Source organism: Gobio gobio, assembly GCF_949357685.1.
Source record: "Gobio gobio genome assembly, chromosome: 18".
Lineage (NCBI taxonomy): Eukaryota > Metazoa > Chordata > Actinopteri > Cypriniformes > Gobionidae > Gobio > Gobio gobio.
Window position 1 is genome coordinate 22022714 of NC_137111.1, and position 18559 is coordinate 22041272.

General features: G+C 35.2%; 1 protein-coding gene across 6 annotated transcripts in view; it reads left to right on the plus strand.

Moving 5' to 3' along the window:
- The window catches only part of pacs2 (phosphofurin acidic cluster sorting protein 2), a 57305-nt gene extending 39091 nt beyond the window's left edge, over positions 1-18214 (plus strand). For 2 of the 6 annotated variants that reach the window (XM_079842144.1, XM_079842145.1), the window contains exons 9-25: positions 3184-3335; positions 3447-3537; positions 4212-4283; positions 4987-5114; positions 5322-5454; positions 5572-5676; positions 6901-7007; positions 7118-7272; positions 7369-7479; positions 7798-7906; positions 8388-8420; positions 11003-11045; positions 11141-11183; positions 13027-13150; positions 13228-13454; positions 13584-13697; positions 16838-17900. In XM_079842144.1, coding sequence (XP_079698270.1) covers positions 3184-3335; positions 3447-3537; positions 4212-4283; positions 4987-5114; positions 5322-5454; positions 5572-5676; positions 6901-7007; positions 7118-7272; positions 7369-7479; positions 7798-7906; positions 8388-8420; positions 11003-11045; positions 11141-11183; positions 13027-13150; positions 13228-13454; positions 13584-13697; positions 16838-16956 — 1866 coding nt within the window. In that variant the 3' untranslated portion in view covers positions 16957-17900. Of the gene's footprint in view, positions 1-3183; positions 3336-3446; positions 3538-4211; positions 4284-4986; positions 5115-5321; positions 5455-5571; positions 5677-6900; positions 7008-7117; positions 7273-7368; positions 7480-7797; positions 7907-8387; positions 8421-11002; positions 11046-11140; positions 11184-13026; positions 13151-13227; positions 13455-13583; positions 13725-16837 lie in introns of all 6 variants that reach the window. The other 4 variants (XM_079842146.1, XM_079842147.1, XM_079842149.1 and 1 more) reach the window with 3 other exon arrangements.
- The last annotated feature ends 345 nt before the right edge of the window (positions 18215-18559 follow it).

Genomic DNA, 18559 nt, shown 5'->3' on the forward strand with positions numbered 1-18559 from the left:
CTGCAGTAATTCAGGCAAAAGGAGCCCCAACTAAGTATTGAGTGCTGCACATGCTCATACTTTTCATGTTCATACTTTTCAGTTGGCCAAGATTTCTAAAAATCCTTTCTCTGTATTGGTCTTAAGTAATATTCTAATTTTCTGAGATACTGAATTTGGGATTTTCCTTAGTTAGTCCTCAGTTATAATCATCAAAATTAAAAGAAATGTACATTTGAAATATATCAGTCTGTGTGTAATGAATGAATATAACATACAAGTTTCACTTTTTGAATGGAATTAGTGAAATAAATAAACTTTTTGATGATATTCTAATTATATGATCAGCACCTGTATTATGAGAAAATAAAAGTGTTTTTGGATCTTGGATGCCTATAACCCTATTGCAGGAGACCTCCAAAACAAAATTAGGAACCTTTTAAAATAGCATAATCAGGGCACTTTAAAGCTGCGTTCCATTCGACAGGGTCCCTAAGCAGTGTTCACTGCTCCCTACTCCCTGAGCACGGTGTATCAATTGAAGTGGACTTAGCTGACAATAATCGCTCATTTGGAACGCCCTGCAACATCATAAAAGAAAGGCAACGACGGGGTCTCACCGATTGTGATATAGATAAATATTGTTATTTACTTATTAATAATTTAAAATCATATAATAGGCATATGCATTTACAAAACACAGAGTATGTATCTAAAAAATATAATCAAATCATTATGTTAGTCTATTAGTTTTTTTAGTTTACATATACTAATTGTATATTTAATTGACTATTAACAGATTTGAACTGTTAATAGTCAATTGCCATTCAATATAAAAATTAATTTTGATTTGGTTAACTATGTAGGCTATAAATGTGTTCAATGGTCTTAATAATTGTTGCGGTCTCATCTCGTGCGCTTTCTTTCCCACGCGCAGCTGCATAGTAAACATTCCTGAGGAAAATAAAGTAAAATGATAAACATGAAAACATGATAGCCCCTCAGCTGCTTCTCTTAATTTGTTTACATATTCATACAATAGAATATTTCTATGGTCATTACCATAACCATTCATAAATACTCTAAATTATACAAACTAAAGTTTGTATAATAATAAAAATATTTATGAATATTCAAATTGACCTGTTGACTTGTTGTTGTGAGTTGTTTATAAGTACACTTTTCTAGTATGAGTGAAACCTGGAACCTTTGTTTTCTCTTCTCAGTGGACCAAATCCATGTTTGTATGTAACTTATTTTGTGTTTAACTAAATATACAGTAGAATTCCATAAGCCTTTGTTCAGACTGTCAGTTCAAATCAAATTTTTGTGAATATCCGATTAAAAAGTGTGAACAGCTAAAAAAAAAATCACATGAAATCCGTTTCCAGCTGCATTCATATGCGGCTACACATTGTCATGTTGTAGACAACATCTGTATTGCAAAACCCCTCCATGTTGCTGTTGTTGTTTTTGGTATATACCTACCAATGCAACATCATTGCCTTAGAAACCAATGCAGATATTCCGGAAAACGAAAGAGCGCCATGGGACACACAAATCTTATCTGAACAGTTGCAATACACAGTGGGGACAGTCAATAATTTAGATCAGATTCCAATCAGATAAACAAATAATCAGATTTGGACTGACAATGTGAACGTAGCTACCTAAGACTTCTCACCTCTGACATGATCGGTAGTTCAACATTTCATCTAATAAACTAATTTGATAAATGTTTAGTTGTAGGAAGATGATTTCTTCAACTCTTGCACGATTGTGTTGAGTCGGTGAGTCAGTAGGCTGGAGGCCTGACCCTTACGTGACTCCACAGATTAATTTAGCCATGCATGATCAGCACTGCCACGGAAACCGAAACCTTGTTAACTGATAATCTTGCAGAGTGGAGTTCTGCACAATGAGCGCAGGACTGGAAAAAAGACTTTGAATATGTTCTGAACAGCAATTGTAGCATACTATTCCATTATGCAAATGTATATGCTTTATTCATGAAAAAACTGGATAAGCTACTATATTTGAATTTTTTTTGGCCGACAATGCAAAACACTCGATTTAACCTCTAATTTCCATTGTATTAACTAAAGTATTTTTAAAAATATATATTTTTATATATTTATATTGCTGATGTGACACATAATATAACAGCAAAGTATCTTGAAATGTTTAGAATTGGACACTGCCTCTGTTTCACATACCATTTTTAAAAATGCTAGTATACAGTATATCCTCCGTAGTATGCAGTATGTTGTAAGCTAGTATTCGTTTCCATACCATTCCAAAGAAAATGCTGCCCACAGCAAAGTAAACACATGCCACTTTGGGTTCAGAGGTCAGTCCCGTTCTGAAGGACACGAAGTGTGCGGTGATGTGCAGAAGCAGCAGTGACGTCCAGCAGGACAGAAACATGATCTCATCAGCATTATGTCTCAGGTTACTTCCTGTTCTGATTTTATGATGATTCTTATTATGGAACCAACTGAAGCCTGACCAAAGGTTTTCAGCTATATTTTATTACAGGAAATTATTAAGCATTTTGAACGCCAGTCAGTATGGTTACATTTGGAATACTAGTTTACTACTAAATACTGCTCAGTATCTACCTTATACTGACTAATATTAAAACAATAGTACGAGAAACAGTTTTGCCATTTTTTTCATGAAACATATAACTGTCGTCACATAACCTCCTAATAATATTATTGATTATAGTATGGAAATAATACGACACTGCAGCAACAGTAGGAGGAAAATGGAGTATGCTATTGTCAATGTAGCCAATAACAATGGTGAAGACTTCCATTCCTCATCATCTTTTAGATTTTCTAATTTAGAAGAAAAAAAGATATTCAGTCATTTTGTAAAAAGATGTTTAGTTTATAACATCTAGTTTAGAAATGACATTAGTGCATTAAGCTCAATCAGCAGAAGCTTCTTAATGTCTGAAGAAGCTGGTTTTACACTGACCATTGATGGTTGCAAACTAAAGTCCTTGATTGATTTCCTCTCCCATTAAGAATATTCAGGAACATCACATGCCGCTTAGGGATCGATTACCCTGCAGCTGAGTCTGAGCATTTTCTGTTTTATCAGATTATGCTTCACCCTCTGCCTCATCCTTCCTCACTCTACTGCCTGTCACTTCCATGCAGTTCAAATGAGGAATAAATGTTTAAATGTTTGTAGGTGTTGGACTCGGAGCAGGACCCAGCTGAGCCGCCCCCAGAGGTAGAGGAAGATCTGGATCTAGAGAGTTTGGATTTCGAGAATCCGAGTGACAGTGGACCGGATCTGGATGATGACGAAAGTGTTCTCAGCACCCCAAAACCCAAACTTAAGTATGCTGAGGAGAGAGTTTGTTCATTTGTGCGTTTCGTGCCTGATATTCAGATGTGTGTTATTTTATTAACCATCATGTGTTTATCTCTCTGTGTGTGTGTGTGATTTAGGCCATATTTTGAAGGAATTTCTCTATCCAGCTCTCAGACAGAAATTGGCAGCATTCACAGCATTAGGAGTCACAGAGAGCCGCCCAGTCCAGTAAGGACACACTCATGTGTTTAGTAGATATTTAAAAATAACATATATTTATATTGTCTTAAAATAAAGCTAATTATACTAAACTAATAACTAACCCTAATTTAAATCCTTTTCAAATATATATGTACTATTCAAAAGTTTGGGGTCAGTAGGATTTTTTTTTTTTAATTGCAAAAGAACAAAATAAATAAATGTAAACTTTTATTCAGCAAGGTCAGCAGGGACAATTGCTGTTCCTTTAAACATTCTTTTGAATATATATCAGTTTCCATAAAAATATTAAGCAGCAAGACCGTTTTCAGAATTTTCAACACCAAATAAATTGTTTTGTGAAGAATCATGTGACACTGAAGACTGAAGGAATGATGCTGAAAATTCAGCTTTGCATCACATGAATAAATTAGATTTTAAAATGTATTAAAAAAGGGGAAGAGTTATTTTAAAATGTAATAATATTTCAGTTTTGACTATATTTTTATCAAATAAATGAAGTCCATTACAAGAGCAAAGAACAAAGGAGACTTCTTTCAAAAACATTTAAAAAGATCTTACTGACCCAACATTTTTGAATTTTTTCCCTATGAGGAGAAAGTAGCAGCTAGCTTAGAAACAAACACTTCAGTTGAATAATTCTTCAGCTAACTCTCTCCACCTCTCTCTCTTTCTCTGTTCAGATGGATCCTGATAAAATAAGGGCTGTAGGTGGAAAGTTTCAGATGGATAATGAATCTGATAATATTTCTTTGGTATGTCCTTCATTACCACAAGATATTCACCGAATATCAGATCAAGACTCACATGTTCTTGTTCGCTTTGAGATGAGCTCTGCCAGACACTGTAATAAAGTAATATATATATATATATATATATCACAATTATTATACACAGTACACACATATATTACTTATATTTTGGATGCGATTAATCGATTTGACAGCACTAATATAATATTAATTTAGTGAAAAACGGTCTAAGTTATTTCACCAGCCCTAGTCCAAACACAAGGGCTGCATTTGTCACAATAGTGTATAGCAAAATCCAAGACGCTTGATTTCACAATCTTAATATATGTGGAGAATAACAAGGAGCTAACCAGGAGCAACGATAGTTTTGTCTACACACATTAACTAAGGACGAGAACCAACAAACAACAGAACCAAACATATATAAATATAAATATATATATATATATATATATATATATATATATATATATATATATATATATATATATATATATATATATATATATATATATATATATATATATATATATATATATATATATATAATATATATATATATATATACTGGGAGAACTAAACTGAAACAAAAGAAACAGGAATGAAAACACAAAGAAACCAAACATGTATTACAGTAACAGTATTACATTGTATATGCTATAAATAGTGTTTTTGAAGTTTTATTATGTGTGTCTCTGGTTTTTAGGGTCATCCTGAGGTTGTGACTCCTACCACAGAATTAGAGATGATGGACAACATGGACACTTTCATGGAGAGGTTGCCTCCAACTGGCCGGATGACCAAAACGGAGTCACTCATCATTCAATCCAACCGGTGAGGATGCACAAAGCTTTTATCACTATGGTTAATGCACGAGGATACACATTTTGAGATAAAGAGAGCATAATAGATTGTACCTATTTTAGATTACTGTGTCAAGAAACAAAGCTCTCTCTGGTGTTTTTTTGTTGTTGTCCATCCTGTTTAGTGTTTTTATTAAAAAGTTCTGCATTATGAACTACTATCTGTCTTCTTCTGAAGGGTGGAGCCAAAGTTGGCAGGGCGACGGGGGCGGAGCACATCACTTAAAGAGAGGCAGCCCAGTCGACCGCCCAACGAAAGAGCCAACAGTCTGGACAACGAGCGCTCACTTGACACACGCTGCCACCTACAGGTCAGATAGAGCCTTGCTACATACAACAAATATAGTTCAGTTACTAAACAGAAGCAGCAGGTTTTTACTTTATTTTTACATTTTCATTGTACCAATTTTGGTCCCTGTTCTGATTAGATTCCACGCAAAACTGTTTACGACCAGCTGAACCACATCCTGGTGTCAGACAGCCATCTCCCCGACAGCATCATCCTCATCAACACCTCCGACTGGCAGGGCCAGGTATGATTGACAGCTGTCCATACAATATCACAGTTTCTGTGATGGTAGATTTAAGCCGGTGACCTAAAACATATATTTATATATAACAGTATTATTTTTATCATATTAATAAATATAATAAAAAAATGTAGGGCTGTTAATGTTTCACGTTTTTGTCTCTTACACTTACCAAGGGATTTATTTAATCAAAAATACAGTAAAACATGAATATTGTGAAGTATTATTACAATTTAAAATAATACATTTTAAAATGTAATTTATTCCTGTGACATGGCATATCTGAATTTTCAGCATCATTAATCTATTCTTCAGTGTCACATGATCCTTCAGAATTGATTCTAATATGCTGATTTGATAATAAAAATAAATGTTTCTTGAGCACCAATGTTGAAAACAGTTGAGCTGTTTAATATTTTGTGGAAACTGTGATACATTAAATCGTTGATAAAGTACTTAAAGGATTAGTTCACTTTAAAATGAAAATTACCCCATGATTTACTCACGCTCAAGCCATCCCAGGTGTATATAACTTTATTCTTTCTGATGAACATAATCGAGTTATATTAATAAATATCCGGATGTTTCCAAGCTTTATAATGGCAGTGAACGGGGGTCATGAGTTTTAAGCTTAAAAAAGTGTATCCATCCCTCATAAACGTACTCCACACGACTCTGGGGGGTTAAAAAAAGGCCTTTTGAAGCGAATCGATGCGTTTTTGTGAGAAAAATATCCATATTTAACATGCTATAAGGATAAAATATCTAGCTACCGCCAGACCACCTTCCGTATTCAACTTACGAAAAAGCATAACTGACGCGATGTATGATGGCGGACACATAAGTTGGCAGCCACGGTCTGGCAGGCCTTTATTTTGTGGAGTACGTTTATGATGGATGGATGCACTTTTTTGAGCTTCAAACTTGTGAGCCCCGTTAATCCCATTATAAAGCTTGGAAGCGTCAGGATATTTATTAATATAACTCAGAATGTGTTCATCAGAAAGAAGAAAGTCATATACACCTAGGATGGCTTGAGGGTGGGTAAATCTTGGGGTAATTTTCATTTTAAAGTGAACTAATCCTTTAATCTCTTATTATTGTCATCTTTTTATTAACTTAAATGACTTGAAGTAAAAGATAAGATCATAGCATATGAATTATAAGTCTGGCATCAGTATAAAAACAGCTTCAACTCTTGAATCTTTTCCTCTCTTCTTATCTCAGTATGTATCTGAGGTGTTACAGAATCACGGTCTTCCTGTTGTGTGTACATGTACCATGGCTGACGTACAGGCAGCGTTCAGCACCATCATCTCTCGCATTCAGAGATTGTGAGTCACACAAAGAGACACACACAATACACTTCATTTGAATTATTTTTCCAGGATAGTGACACTATGTACTTTTTTTTTCTTGTTTCTCCTTTTCTCATTCTCTCTAGTTGTAACAGTAACTCAGTCACACCTTCTCCGGTGCGGATCGGAGTAGCAGGAGCTCAGCATTACCTGTCTGCCGTTTTGCGTTTGTTTGTGGATCACTTGACACATAAAACCCCCGACTGGCTCGGATATCTGCGATTCCTCATCATCCCTCTCGGTGAGTGCAGGAGTTTGAGGAAAGGATTAGCAGGCATTGACCAATAAAACCGTATCAGAAGTGCTAAAAAAACTGTGTGTGTGTGTGTGTGTGTAGGGGTTCATCCAGTGGCTAAATATCTGGCCAGTATAGACTACAGATATAACAGTCTGTTCCAGGACTCGGCATGGAGAGATCTTTTCCACAAACCCGAAGCACCGTCCTCAGGTAACTGTCTCTGTCTGATAGTCACTCACTCTCCATTCTATCCATTTGTAAATAAATCAAAAAGTATTTATTCGCATATTAAAAATATAATAAATAATACTTTATTTCCTTAATTAGTTCTTTCGCGTTTGAACGGACAAAAACACAAACTTATGCAAGAAATCCTGTTTTGTTGAGTATCCTTGTAAGCAGTTTTAAATGAGTTAAAAAGTGTTAAATGAACGCAAAGAGTTGTGAGAAAATTGATCCGGGTCATGCGGGGCTTTCCCTGTGTTTACATGTTTATACATGTTCTCTGTCAACCTCTTTCTCCAACAGTTCAGGACAGTCCAGATATTGTTTCCAGAGTGACACAGTACATGTTGGGAGCTAATGGAGCTCATCAATTGCCCATAGCAGAGGCCATGCTCACCTACAAGCAGAAAAGGTAATGCACGCATGCACAGTGCAGTCCCTGATCCATATTTATATCAAATAATTAAAACGTTCAGAGAAGGCAACATAAATGCTGTGCTGAACACACTGAATATGAAATATCAGTGTGATTTTTAACATGGTACCACTTTTTAATAAAACATATTCAAAGATTATGAGTGTCTACAATTGTATTTGACTAAATACAATTCAAAAATATCAATAAACTATTGATATAAAAGTGAATTTGAATATGTGTTATTAGAGGCTGGGTTCATTTTCAGGTGCTCTGAAGATGCAGATATCTGGTTTTCCACTCTAAAACTGACACTCGATCTATGTTTTCCGGATATTTGCATCTTTTTTCCATGAGCATCCTCCTTAAAGTCATGTTTTGGAAAGGAAGCATGTGAATGTCAATGTTTGTCATCTCTGTCTGTGAATAACATACTTTATTTCTCTTTATTTCTTTCTTTTCCTTGCCCTCTCTGAAGGAAAAAGAGCTTTCATTTTGATTTTGCAGTAAGGTATTGTGGTCATCCTGCCTGTGCTGATACCGTAGCCAATCAGATACATATCACCTCCGGCCTGTTGCTTCCTGTCTCTCTCTCTCTCTCTCTCTCTCTCATCTCGTATAGCATCAAGGGGAGTTATGGCTGAGGGAGAGCAGAGAGATGCTCTTGAAACTCCAGAGATTCTATCCACATTTTATGTTTCGTGGGCAATTCTGGGACAAAACAGTTCAGTGGGCTTATGTGGTGGGACTTTCTCTTGTAACTGCCATATTGAGCATTGCAGTTTCTCCTATTTATTTCTCTAAAAGCGGTCCATCTCCTCCACCTTGTGCTGTCTTTGGAATTAGCCGTTAAATTATATAATGAAGGCTGCAGTGTGGAATGAATCTGAAGGTTTTATTGGATCTCTTGCTGTCCTGGGATAGGAATATTACCGCCATCATCCTCTGAACACCTCTGATGTCCTTCAGCAGAGCAGTGTGTGCTTCTCATAACATTCAAAACTAAATGTCCTCCCAGGACCCAGAAAACCCAGAGTAAGAAACATTTATTCCATGTCCTCTGTAGAGGACTTCAGAACTCAGTAACGAAAAAATGAGCCAAAAATATAGCCAAAGATTGCATTTATTCACGTTTCAGTCAATGTTTGTTCTTTTACACATTCTTCTTTTATAATGATAGAATTGTTAATTGCTAATAAAATATGTTTTTATTATCTAAATTATTATTTATTTAGTACTTTGGCACAGAAATCTCAACTTCCACAAAACATGCATAAACCAAGCTTTGAGGATAATTTCTATATAATTTCATTATATTATGAAATTTATTACGAATTTATTAAAATGTATTTAATTTATTATCATTTGTTTAATATAATGGTTATATTTAAATAATTTTATTCCGGATTTATTATACAATTAGTGTAAACGGGTAAAAAATAAGAGTTCCAATACATTTTATTTTATACGTTTTCCTTTAAAAAAATGTCATGTTATTGCATTGTTTTTGGGCACCTATTTATTTATCCTTTTATATAACCATGGCATTTACGGAATCAGGGAAATTCATAAAAGTGAATTTATGGGTCCCAGAGGATATTCTTAATTTGAATAGCAAAGTAAAAGATGCAAATTATGTCAAATGATTCCACTTTTTATAAAAAAGACATTATCTGAGGTGAACAGACCTTAAGATGGAGGTAAAATTTCTTCATTTTCTGTCATAGCTTTGTTTTCATTTTTCTCTCCTCTACTGACCTCTCTCTCGCTCTCTCTCATCAGAGTAAACAGCCTAAACTACACAACACTCACACACTCACAGACTTGCTTCTCTAAGCAGGTACTTGCAGTATCGCTGCTGATATTGGCTGACTTCCCAGTTATTGGTTTCATCAGTGTCTCTTTATTCTCTGATGTGCAGAGCAATAAAACATCTGTTACGCTTTTCACTGAGAGCAGCTTCTATTTCTGCTCAGATGAACTCAATCAACTCCCTATATTTGGGCTTGTGTTGTGTTGTTTTCGGGGTGGTTTGTTGGCACAGTTTATTTAATATTTCGGTTCTCTTATAATTTGCTTCTGGTTCTGGGTTTTGCTCTTCTAGAGATCAGAGATGGTTTAACAAAGCATGAGATTTCAGTCTGAATGTAAATCTATAGTGTACTGTCTAAATAATGTATTCCCCCTAAAACCAATTTTTTAGGCTGAACAGAGTGGCCATTTCATTATATTTTTTATTGTTTGTAAGTATAATGCACAAGTAAACAGCCATTTTTCACCTTTTTTTTGTTGCCGGATCAATAATATCTGCTTTAAGACCATCTCTGGTTCAATTAGCCTGATTCTGAGCTCTGATTGGCTGAGAATGCTTCTTTCAGTTTTTTTTTCTTTTTCTGGTACCTTCAATGTAGTGGAATGGGCATTGGCAGGACGGCAACAGTTGATTGGAATTACACAGGCTCGTCTCGCTTCACAGCATTACTTTGCAGCATGTCTGAACAAATCAGATAGCGGCAATGCCAAAATCCGTGTTAGAAGCCTTTTCTCCTCAGAGATCAAAATGTTTCTTTAATAGATACAATCTACAATGCCTCAGAAAGATACTATGGATGTGGTTTGGGGGGGGGGGGGTACTATAGTTCTGGTTACTATAGTTTATCATTCATTTCTAGGGAGAAAATAAAACCTGATTTGGTTTTTATGAAGAAAAACACTCCAAAAATATTTTTTTTGTTTGTTCTTCAAATAGACCCAAACATCGAGAACTGATTTAGTTTTGCCAGTTAATTGAATCAAATAAGCCAAAATAACGTTCTGAATTGCATGCGGACTGTGATTCCATATTTTAAATTTTTAACTGGCTTGCAAAAAAATCAGTTCTGGATGCTTCTTTTTACTTCATGTAATGTAATATAAAAATTGAAGTGTTTTCTTTCTAAAATAGTCAAATCTGTTTCTTCATAGAAGTGAATGGGTAACTAACTATCTTACTAGGATGTGTTTCTCCTTGAGGGTGGGTGGGGCCTTTTTGCTCACAGTATTAATTTAATAGTCAGTAAACAGTGTGTTCATAGTCTCCTTTTTTCTTCACAGTCCTGATGAAGACTCCTGCCAGAAATTTATCCCTTTCATTGGGGTACGTCATCCATTCACAAATACGTTTTTATAGTTTTATGCTATTTTAATTGCTGTGTTTGACTCAAAGTATATTTGATTTCAACTTGTTTGCAGGTGGTGAAAGTGGGGATTGTTGAACAAACTTCTGCCACATCTGGTAAGTTATACTGTCTATATTAAAGGGTTAGTTCACCCATAAATGAAAATTCTGTCATTAATTACTTACCCTCATGTCGTTCGACACCCGTAAGACCTTTGTTCATCTTCGGAACACAAATAAAGATATTTTTGTTGAAATCTGATGGCTCAGAAAAGCCTCCATTGGCAGCAATGACATTTCCTCTCTCAAGACCCATAAAAGGTACTAAAGATGTTGTTACAAAGTCCATCTCACTACAGTGGTTCTACAATAATTTTATGACGCGACGAGAATTAGTTTGTGTGCTGAAAAAAAAATCTAAATAACGACTTTATTCAACATGTTTCTGTCCTCCGCTTAGGCCTTTGACGTGAACTACCGAAGCACCACAACGCATGCACGAGAATATCAAGTAGAGCCAGCGGTTCGGGCATCCAGGAAATGCACAATTTAGCACCATTTTGACCACTACACCAAGACCTAAAGCACGATAAATGTAGAATTCAACAGCTTAGATACGGCATGTCTTCCTCTGCTTGTAAACAAAGCTCCTCGCTTCCGGGTCATGTGTTGGAACGCCGGCTCTACGTCTGTGTTTTCCTCACAAAAACTATTCTCATCGCTTCATAAATTATTGTGGAACCACTGTAGTGAGATGGACTTTGTAACAACGTCTTTAGTACCTTTTATGGGTCATGTGAGTGTAAATTTCGTTGCTGCCAATGGAGGCCTTTCTGAGCCATCGGATTTTTAAAAAGATATCTTAATTTGTGTTCCGAAGATGAACGGAGGTCTTACGGGTGTCGAACGACATGAAGGTAAGTAATTAATGACAGAATTTTCATTTTGGGGTGAACTAACCCTTTAAATAGGGCTGTCAATTGAACATGTTAACTCTGCAAAGCCTGACATGTGAAATCGTAGCCAGGAAAGTCACATCATGGAACAAATTTTGAAATGGAAAAAAGTTTGCAATTTGTGTTTTTTGTTGAGTATCATTTTTGATACATCAGGTTCATATAGTATGATATAGTGAGAATATAAAGGCCAAAGCTGAGCATAAATATACAGTTTGATCCAGTTGCTGATATTTATATGGCCAAAAAGTAGGATTAAATTCTGAAAGAGCAATATAATGATGATTGAGAGATATACAAATAAACATTCCTCAAAAGCCTGATGTATCAGATGCTTAGATTTTAACATAATTTTTCAAAAAAAATTGTGTAGATAATCAAGTAAACCTAAGTGGCTTCAGTCCAGTAAGTATTCATCTTGAAATATTACTAACAATATAGGGGGACATATTTAGAATTATACTAAAAGGCCTTTTACTTACTAAAAAAGTATGAACTAGTAATCATAGGGTAATTTAGAGGCCTTTTGCATATCAAATATATGATACAATAGGCTTTATAGACATTTATAGGCCTTTTCAGTGCTGCGCTCGCGGTGTTCTGTCTTCTGGTTTATATTTCCACAGCATGAAGGTAAGATCTTACGGATTTATGAATGAACTGCTTTAAAAACTTCCTGGTCTAATGACATTATGACATCCGCTTCAAATATTACAGTGCTCATGATAATGTTTGTTAACTCTACAATAAGTAAATCCACTTCACCAGCTATTTACTCTTCGACAGCAATGCCATATAAATCTACAGAGCTACAGTTCAAACACAAATTTCTAAAGATGTTAAGAAAGTTAGGGTTAGGAAAGTAAAAATGCATTTTAAAAAAACTGCCAACAGCCCTAATATGAAATATTACCTATTATGATCCTACCATATTTGTTATATTTCTTATATGTATTGTAAATAATGTTTAAGAATGATCTGCGTATGTGATTGTGTGTTTGTAGGCGATTCAGATGATGCTGCTCCTGTTGGGTCTGCTCTTCTCTCCTCTACTCCTCCTGCACAGATCTCCCCATTACTAAAAGAGGCATCTCCAACGCCTCCCTCTTCTCCCTCTGTACACTTCAGGTACAAACACACAAACACACACAGTCTTAGATCTCTTTAGTCTTCTATTTCTTCAACTTGTGTGTGTGTGGCTGCAGTTCTCCTGGAGGGGGCCAGGGGGAGCTGATGGGTCTTCAGGTTGATTATTGGATTGCTCCGTCAGAAAGGAAGAAAGAAGTGGAGAAGAGAGACTCCTCTGCCAAAAACACGCTCAAGTGCACCTTCCGCTCGCTGCAGGTTAGCCGCCTCCCACTGGGCGGAGCAGAAATTACACATCAGCCGACCATGTCCATGACTGTTGTCACCAAAGAGAAAAATAAAAAGGGTAAGACATGGAAACCCAACAATTACACAGTGCCACGGTAACACATTACAGCATCACATTCAGTGACAGTCAGTTTATCAAAAGTACTGTGTTGATGAATAAGCATTAAAACTCTGTCTTTGTGTTCAGTGATGTTTCTGCCTAAAAAGACCAAGGATAAGGAGGCGGAGTCTAAGAGTCAGGTGATAGAGGGCATAAGTCGACTCATCTGCACAGCCAAACACCAGCAGACCATGCTGAAAGGTGATCAGCCAATCCGAATTCATCAAAGTAATCACTAAAACTTTCAATACAATCAGAGATCTGTGCTTAAAGGGGTCATATAATCATCAACATCATCATCAGTTCATTGTACTTTAAAACATACTGCAAAAACTTTTTCCACAGTCCGAAAGTAACTAAGCTGCCAAAATTGGCACATTTCAATACAAATAGATTTGTAAAGATACTGTTATTGAAGAATAGGGCTGTTAAAAGATATATTTATAATGCAAACCAGCAGCTCTTAAACCTTGACTAACAATATATAAATGGACTTAAAGGGTTAGTTCACCCAAAAATGAAAATTCTGTCATTAATTACTTACCCTCATGTCGTTCGACACCCGTAAGACCTCAGTTCATCTTCGGAACACAAATTAAGATATTTTAGTTGAAATCCGATGGCTCAGAAAGGCCTCCATTGGCACAATGCACTTTACACTCTCAAAACACATAAAAGGAACTAAAGACGTCGTTACAAAGTCCATCTCACTACAGTGGTTCTACAATAACTTTTTGAAGCGACAAGAATAGTTTTTGTTCGCAAAAAAGCCCTAAATATTATATAGTGATGACCGATTTCAAAACACAGCATCATGAAGCTTCGAAGCGTTATGAATCAGTGATTTGATTCAGCGGTTTGGATCGCCAAAGTCACGTGATTTCAGCAGTTTTGCGGTTTGACACGCGATCCGAATCATGATTCGACTCGCTGATTCATAACGCTTCGAAGCTTCATGATGCCGTGTTTTGAAATCGGTCATCACTATATAAGTCATTATTTAGGTTTTTTTTGCGCACAAAAACTATTCTCGTCGCTTCATAAAGTTATTGTAGAACCACTGTAGTGAGATGGACTTTGTAACAACGTCTTTAGTTCCTTTTATGGGTCTTGAGAGTGTAAAGTATATTGTTCCAATGGAGGCCTTTCTGAGCCATCGGATTTCAACTAAAATATCTTAATTTGTGTTCCGAAGATGAATGGAGGTCTTACGGGTGTCGAACGACATGAGGGTAAGTAATTAATGACAGAATTTTCATTTTTGGGTGAACTAACCCTTTAAGGGATTTAAAATGAATAATCTAAATTATGTAGAAAATGACTCCTTTAAGTAATCCAGTGTATACACTTGAATGCAAATTGCACCGCCAATTAACTCTTTCCCCGGCATTGACATCCTTTTCCGTGTTTACACTGTTATGCGGTAAGGGGCACTATTACGCATCTTCTGAAAGAGTACTGAATCTCTGGATCAAAATACAGTCGAAGATGATGCAGACTGTGCAAGCATGGGGGTGTTGATGGACTACATCTATGTTTTGATCATCGTTTTGAATCCGATCTGGATGTCGTCTTTGACAGAAACGTGTTTTTCTAGCTTTTTCTTAAAAATGTTGCACATTCAAGTGTTGATAAAATGAATGCGTGAAGCTAGAATAAAATGGGTTCTTTTTTTTTTTAAAGGTGCAGTGTGTAATATTTATGAGGATTGACTGACAGAAATGCAATATAATATACATAACTATGTTTTCAGTGGTGTATAAAGACCTTACATAATGAACCGTTATGTTTTTATTACCTTAGAGTGAGCCATTTTTACTTACATACACCGGGGGTCCCCTTACAGTAAAGTCAAAATTTTGCACCACCATGTTTCTACAGAAGCCCTAAACAGACAAACTGCTCTACAGAGCGCTAGCTACTCTCTGCTGTCTCAGACAACGACATCTTTGTCCTGTTTCGGCCACCGTAGCTTCTCTATGTACATTTACCTTTATGCATTTGGCAGATGCTTTTATCCAAAGTGACTTACATTGCATTCATTTTACTTTTTTTTTTTTGTCAGTTCTTGCTTTGGGAATCGAACCCATGACCTTGGCGTTGGTAGTGCCATGCTCTACTGTTTGAGCTACAGGAAAGCCTATGCGCTTTTAAAGGGAGGGGTGGGCAGTTGCAATTTGCAATCCCACCAATAGATGTCGCTAAAATGTACACAGTGCACCTTAAAAAATCAGAGGGGCTGTTGTTTCTTTTGATATATTGCATGTTCAGATATTTATTAGTGCTGGGCAATCGATTAATCGCGATTAATCGCATCCAAAATAAAAGTTTGGGTTTACATAATATATGTGTGTATACTGTGTATTATTATTATGTATATATAAATACAACCTCTTTCATGTATAAGAACTATTTGCATGTACATACTATATTTATTTGTGTAATTTATCTTATATTTATATATAGAAAATATTTATATTTATATGTAACATATTTTTCTATATATAAAATATATACATGCATGTGTGTGTAATTATATATACGTAACAATTATACACAGGACACGCACATATATTATGTAAACATAAACTTTTGTTTTGGATGCGATTAATCGCGATTAATCGATTGCCCAGCACTAATATTTATACAACAAAATATTCTTGGGGCCATGAAACTTTTTGTGAAAATGATCAAAAACGCTGGAGGTGGCTGGCAACTTCTTTTCTTTTTTTTACGCTGGCAGGGAAAGAGTTAAATGTTAAAAAATTATAATAATTATATACAGTTCAAAATTTTGGGAAGAAATTCATGCTTTTATTCAGCATTAATACTTTTATTTATTTATTATAATTTTTATATTGTTATAAAAGATTTCAGTTTCAAACAAATTCTGTTCTGTTCATCAAAGAATCCTGAAAAAAATAAAATAAATCACGGTTCCCACAAAAATACTAAGCAGCACAACTGTTTTCAATATTGATAATAATAAAAAAATGTCTATTGAGCAGAAAATCAGCATATTAAAATGATTTCTGAAGGATCATGTGACACTGAAGACCGGATGCTGAAATTCACAGGAATAAATTGCATTATAAAATGCATTAAAATAGAAAAAAGTTATTTTAAATTGCAATAATATTTCACAATATTGCTGTTTTACTGTAATTTTTATCAAAATAAATGCAGCTTTGGTGTGCATTTAAAGACTTTCGAAAATATTTTTAAAATCTTACAGACCCAAAATTTTGAACGGTACTTCTACCCCTAAATTTAGCTATAATTGATATTTGTGGAATTGAGGCATAAAGGCAGTAGTGTGTTTGTATGTTTCCTCTCTGCAGTGTTGATAGATGGAGTAGAATGGAATGATGTGAAGTTTTTCCAGCTGGCAGCTCAGTGGTCATCTCACGTGAAACACTTCCCACTTGCCATCTTCGGACCCTCCAAAGGGCCTTACTGAACTACAGCCTCACTTCTTCACTTCTCTATGCTACGGCTGCCTTTACACTCAGTGCTGCCTGATGTTTTTATTTCAAATATCTGCTTTTTTCACGGTTTGTGTCTGTTTTTTTTTTGTACATTTGACTGTTCTTTTATGAAAGACTTGATGCAGTCTTGGAAACAGGGCATATTTTGTTGATTACTTATGTTGAGCTTTAAAACCACCCGCCTCCGGTGGTTCTAGTAAAATTAACTAATGAACTGAATCTTTAAAACTGATTTAACTCCGTAACTAGTGAGTTCTGTGTTATTCTGCAAATCTGTATCCACACATTTCAGCCTCATTTCAGCAGCCAACACACTTGTGGGAGAGAAAACCAGCAAAAGGGAGAAAGGAACCGTGCTTTTGAGTTATTAAAAGGACAGACTCTGGACTGGATTTTGCTTTGGATGGATTGACAGCTGAAGCATTTTATCCCTCTCTCTCACTCTATAACCTCAGCGAGGTCAGAGAGCCTCTCGAAGGTTAAGTGTGTGTATGTGTGTGTTGCAGACTTAACCCCATTATATGTGGTTTACTTTTTTCTGTAGGTTTGTGTGTGTGTGAATGTATTCACTGAAGGTACTGAACGCTAAAGCACTTTTAAAACTTTACTAGATTGTGTTTTTGTTATAATGCTTCCTGTGGTGCACAGCGCTGTTCACTCCAGCTAAAAACTGCAGCAAAGCTTTGTGGGAACTGGACTGAGTGTCTGTGTCTACATTAGATGGACCACTGTCACACCGGTGTGCTGCACTCTTTAAAATCTTTTTTTTAATGTTTCTTAGAATTAAATGTATGTTATTTTTTGTTGTTGGCTTGTTTGAAGATGTCGAATTTCCCCCAGATGCTGTATTCGATTTAAAATAATGTGCCTAAAACATGGAATATTTTTAGAACATGTTCAGGTCATACTTCACCCCAAAATCAAAAGAAAAGAAATGAGAAATTATATTTGGATTTGTAGAAAGTGTAGCCTATTTTTAGGGCAAATAATTACAATTTTAAATAACAAATAATTCCAATTATTTATTCTATTCTATTTATGTTATTTTATTTTTTGCATTGTAATGACATTTTCATGAGAATTAAGTATACATTTTAATCTTACATTTTAAAATGTAAGCTTTTATTAAAAAATATTACAGTATTTTTTACTGTAATACACAAATAATAATAATTAACTGTTAATGCATCAGGTATCATGCAATAAAAATGAACAATATTTTACACATTTATTAATCTTGGTTAATTTCTCAATTTGTTTCATTTCAAGTTGTGTAATTTAACATTCGTGTATTATTATTTTTCATTTTTAATTCATACACACATATATATATATATATATATAAACATGAACCTAGATTAATAAATATTGTATTCATGGTTGGTTCATGAGACCAAATGCATTAATGAATTAAACCTTATTGTAAAGTGTTGGCAAAAATCTAATGAGAATCACCTTTAAGAGTAATAAAATGCAAACTCTGAAGCAAAACATGCCAAAAATTAGAATAGTGACACATTTGTCACAATCTAGAAAAATGTAATGACTAAAAAAAAAATTCTTCTGATTTTTGGA